This window comes from Episyrphus balteatus, chromosome 1, assembly GCF_945859705.1.
Source record: "Episyrphus balteatus chromosome 1, idEpiBalt1.1, whole genome shotgun sequence".
In the NCBI taxonomy this organism is placed as follows: Eukaryota; Metazoa; Arthropoda; class Insecta; order Diptera; family Syrphidae; genus Episyrphus; species Episyrphus balteatus.
The window spans coordinates 61,354,005-61,359,511 of record NC_079134.1 but is presented as its reverse complement, the minus strand read 5'-3'; the positions used below and the strand labels follow the sequence as shown (position 1 = coordinate 61,359,511).

The window sequence follows — 5,507 nt, the reverse complement described above, 5'->3', positions numbered from 1 at the left end:
CGAACTATGCACCGCAATCGAATGCGTCAGAGAGGGTTAAGGCTGAGTGGACCACGTAAAAATCGGGTTATCGTTTACAAATCGGTGAATAACTTTTACATTTTTAAAGATAATTGAATGAAATAAATTTTATTATTTAGATAATAAACAAGGCTAAATATCTTCATCCCCACAATTTCCAAATTTGTGCACTTGTAATTAAGAGAGAACAAAACATGATAAAATGTTCGTTCTTTTAGAACGACCTGAAAGACATTGGTTTGTTTCTTAGTTAGACTAAAATTTTTATTTTTTTTATTTCTATTTTGGATTGAGGTTGAATCAAACTACGGAGTAAAACTATTTTGAAAAACTAAAAATGTATTTTTCATAGAAAAAAATTAATCGAAACTGAAGCTATTTTTCCTTATGTTACAATGTTTGAACATGTATAACTTCTGCAATTATTATTGATAAAATTCATCGAAATAAAAAGAAGTAAGTACCTCAACTCAAATACTAACACATTGATTAGTTTAAGAAATTTTTATTAAGTTTTAAGGTCTTAAACAACAAAAAAATACTAAAAAGTCATTTTTTCTTAACTTTTAAAAAAAAAAATGGTTTAATTTCTTTGTTTTTCAAAGTATGATTTTGATTTTTATTTTATTTAAAAGCTTAGTTTATGGACTATGGAGTAAAACTATATTTTGTTAGAAAATATTATTTTGTAACCCTCCAATCGCTTTTTAAGTAGTCCCAAAAACAATAAACTGTACTATGAAACCAGAATTTTTAGATTTTTTGTTATATTTTTTTTATTTTTTTTCATTATTTTTTCTATCAATATCAAGTTAGAAAATAAGAATTGCTATAATAGTTTTCTTACAATTAATTTTTGAAAAAGAGTCTACTTTCCATTTTTTTCCTCAGAAATTCATGGAATGCGTATGTATTGGAATTTGTAGTTCAAACAAATTCCGCTGGCGCTAGTTGTATCTCTCTCTTTATTATCTTCTATTTTGTTTCTACATCATGACAAAGATTATAGAGATTATAGAATACAAAGATGTCGCATCCCATACAAATTATCGGAACCCCAAATTTTTCGGGTGGTACGTGATATGGCGTACCACAACATGTTGCTAGTAGGAAAATGTTGCGAAAGCGAGGGAATTCCTTACAAAATTGGAATCTCTTAAAAAAATTACTTTGACGTTTGACCTTCTTCGGTTTATTTCTTTTTTTGTTCTTATGTGTTGTTTTATGAAGAAGCGAATGCTCCTTGTGGCAGAGGTGATGGTATTTTTTTGTCTTTTTTCTGTTATTCTGCTGAAGTATTTCCTATTCTAATAGTCCAAGCGGCGACCGTCGAGTTACTTAGCTCATAAGGTTAGAGGTTAAAATTAGTGTCAAATGAAAGATAAATTGATACTGAAAATAAAAAAATAGGGTTGCCACTTCTAAAATGGGAACTTCCATGTGGCAACCCTATTTGAAAGGAAAAATTGTCACATAACTAATACATTCATATCTTTGTTGTTTGGCCAGATAAAAACAAATTTGAAAAGCCAAACGAAAGCCAAAATAGTACAAAAAAAATAATAAAATAATATAAAGGACGTGACCCTACAAATGTGGCAACCCCATCCAAATGAAAACAACACTGACAAAAATCTTCTTTGAACAAAACAGTATAACTTTTTATGCACTAGAAAGCTAAACTAAACACCATATTTTAGATAATACTCTCTTCTATCTAAAAAATGTCGGGTGCCACCCCGCAAATGTAGACAAGTACTCGGCAACCCTACTCAAATGCTAAAAAACGCAGAAACCACTTGTTTTTTGGCCAAAGTGTATAATATTTGATAGAGTTAAAGGCTATAAAATACATACATCATGTATAGCTTAGACTCTCTTCTATCTAAAAATGTCGGGTGCCACCCCGCAAATGCAGACAAGTGCTCGGCAACCCTACTCAAATGCTAAAAAACCCAAAAATCACTTGTTTTTTGGCCAAAGTGTATAATATTTGATAGAGTTAAAGGCTATAAAATACATCATGTTTAGCTAAGACTCTCTTCTATCTAAAAAATGTCGGGTGCCACCCCGCAAATGTAGACAAGTACTCGGCAACCCTACTCAAATGCTAAAAAACCCAAAAATCACTTGTTTTTTGGCCAACGTGTATAATATTTGATAGAGTTAAAGGCTACAAAATACATCCTGTATAGCTTAGACTCTCTTCTATCTAAAAAATGTCGGGTGCCACCTCGCAAATGCAGACAAGTACTCGGCAACCCTACTCAAATGCTAAAAAACCCAAAAATCACTTGTTTTTTGGCCAAAGTGTATAATATTTGATAGAGTTAAAGGCTATAAAATACATCATGTTTAGCTAAGACTCTCTTCTATCTAAAAAATGTCGGGTGCCACCCCGCAAATGTAGACAAGTACTCGGCAACCCTACTCAAATGCTAAAAAACCCAAAAATCACTTGTTTTTTGGCCAACGTGTATAATATTTGATAGAGTTAAAGGCTACAAAATACATCCTGTATAGCTTAGACTCTCTTCTATCTAAAAATGTCGGGTGCCACCCCGCAAATGCAGACAAGTGCTCGGCAACCCTACTCAAATGCTAAAAAACCCAAAAATCACTTGTTTTTTGGCCAACGTGTATAATATTTGATAGAGTTAAAGGCTACAAAATACATCCTGTATAGCTTAGACTCTCTTCTATCTAAAATATGTCGGGTGCCACCCCGCAAATGTAGACAAGTACTCGGCAACTCTACTCAAATGCTAAAAAACCCAAAAATCACTTGTTTTTTGGCCAACGTGTATAATATTTGATAGAGTTAAAGGCTACAAAATACATCCTGTATAGCTTAGACTCTCTTCTATCTAAAAAATGTCGGGTGCCACCTCGCAAATGCAGACAAGTACTCGGCAACCCTACTCAAATGCTAAAAAACCCAAAAATCACTTGTTTTTTGGCCAAAGTGTATAATATTTGATAGAGTTAAAGGCTATAAAATACATCATGTTTAGCTAAGACTCTCTTCTATCTAAAAAATGTCAGGTGCCACCCCGCAAATGTAGACAAGTACTCGGCAACCCTACTCAAATGCTAAAAAACCCAAAAATCACTTGTTTTTTGGCCAAAGTGTATAATATTTGATAGAGTTAAAGGCTGTAAAATACATCCTGTTTAGCTTAGACTCTCTTCTATCTAAAAAATGTCGGGTGCCACCTCGCAAATGCAGACAAGTACTCGGCAACCCTACTCAAATGCTAAAAAACCCAAAAATCACTTGTTTTTTGGCCAAAGTGTATAATATTTGATAGAGTTAAAGGCTATAAAATACATCATGTATAGCTTAGACTCTCTTCTATCTAAAAATGTCGGGTGCCACCCCGCAAATGCAGACAAGTGCTCGGCAACCCTACTCAAATGCTAAAAAACCCAAAAATCACTTGTTTTTTGGCCAAAGTGTATAATATTTGATAGAGTTAAAGGCTACAAAATACATCCTGTATAGCTTAGACTCTCTTCTATCTAAATAATGTCGGGTGCCACCTCGCAAATGCAGACAAGTACTCGGCAACCCTACTCAAATGCTAAAAAACCCAAAAATCACTTGTTTTTTGGCCAAAGTGTATAATATTTGATAGAGTTAAAGGCTATAAAATACATCATGTATAGCTTAGACTCTCTTCTATCTAAAAATGTCGGGTGCCACCCCGCAAATGCAGACAAGTGCTCGGCAACCCTACTCAAATGCTAAAAAACCCAAAAATCACTTGTTTTTTGGCCAAAGTGTATAATATTTGACAGAGTTAAAGGCTATAAAATACATCCTGTATAGCTTAGACTCTCTTCTATCTAAAAAATGTCGGGTGCCACCCCGCAAATGTAGACAAGTACTCGGCAACCCTACTCAAATGCTAAAAAACCCAAAAATCACTTGTTTTTTGGCCAAAGTGTATAATATTTGATAGAGTTAAAGGCTGTAAAATACATCATGATTAGCTTAGACTCTCTTCTATCTAAAAAATGTCGGGTGCAACCCCGCAAATGCAGACAAGTACTCGGCAACCCTACTCAAATGCTAAAAAACCCAAAAATCACTTGTTTTTTGGCCAAAGTGTATAATATTGTATAATATTGATAAAGGAATGCAAATCTAATCCCTGCTTATAAACTATTTTTTTCTTATTTTGATCACTTGAAGAACATATAACAATATTATCACCATATTTTTTTAACAATTTGTACTGTAAGTTGGTAGCTAAGTAATAATTAAAATCACTTTTTGTGAAGGAAGAATCGATTTCAAGAAGTGAAGATTTGTATTTTAAGTACAGATCTTGTAAATAGAATATTTTGTTCTCAATAAAAATATTTTGTTCAATAAAATATGTGAGTGAATCAAATGCCTCTTTATGGATGAGACGTAATGCATGCCACTTGGTTGATGATATTTTTTTTTCTATTTTTTTGTTATATTTGTTTTTTAACAAAGCCTTACAAGAGTGGTGATACAAGAAACTGTCACAGTTTCTCAATCTATCTATTAAATCGGAATCACCAACTAATTCCGCATACTGTTTTGTAGCTCCAATAACGTCTTTTGATGAGCATATTGATGTCGCAGAGTAATAGCTATTTTTTTTATATGTTTTACCACAAAAAATACATGGCTTTCTGGATTTTACCTGTGATTTCAGTACTGAACATTTTGTATTTTCATCATTGCACACATTTCTCACATCCAAGGCTAATGAAGATGGGGAAGACGCTCCTTCGACCTGTAAACGAAATTCATATTATACAATTGAATATTTGGAGAAATTTTAAATATTTTATGTGGAGTCTTATATAAAACAATATAACATACCTCATTCGTTGGAAGCGTACTATGACAGGAAGTGCTGAAATTTATTTCGTCATCATGTGACCCCAGATTCCGTGAACTGCAAGAGCTTTTCAAATCCTAGTCGGTAAAATATTATTTAACACAATTAGATTAACCAGAAATCCAAAAATTTTGATTAAAAAATAAACCTTACATGTTGGTGAATCACTGTAAATTTTTTAAAGCACTTTCTGTGATATCCAAGTTCTGAGAACTCTTTTGGAAGGCTAATATCCGAATATTTAAAGTTTTTTGATTTTCGAATTTTTAATATTAAAACACATTTCTCAAATTTAATCTTATCAAAATCGCGTGCATTATGTTTTTCACCACACAAGAAACATGGAAACATTTTCAAATTGATTTTTTGAATAATAACGAAAAATAATCACGGATATATTAATACTATTAGACCAGTGCCGATGCCTTCAAAAACATTAAAAAGTACAAAAAAATCATAGTAGGATGAAACCCATTGGAAAAGGAGGGGAATATGATAAGAATGAAAGGAAAAATAAATTACGGGCGAGCCGAGTTCGGGAAGTGGGTGGGTTGAATTTTTAATGGTAAAAAATGGTATATCTTGATTTCCGGCAAAACTACA

At 32.7% G+C, this 5,507-nt stretch overlaps 1 protein-coding gene across 1 annotated transcript; it reads right to left on the bottom strand.

Moving 5' to 3' along the window:
• Positions 1–3,865: 3,865 nt before the first annotated feature.
• Positions 3,866–5,255, bottom strand: LOC129905159 (uncharacterized). The gene is made up of 3 exons (XM_055980568.1): positions 5,058–5,255; positions 4,886–4,981; positions 3,866–4,796 (listed from the first exon to the last, which is right to left on the bottom strand). Exons 1-3 carry the CDS (start codon positions 5,253–5,255, stop codon positions 4,113–4,115), a joined length of 978 nt encoding a protein of 325 aa, XP_055836543.1. The 3' UTR covers positions 3,866–4,112.
• Positions 5,256–5,507: the final 252 nt, after the last annotated feature.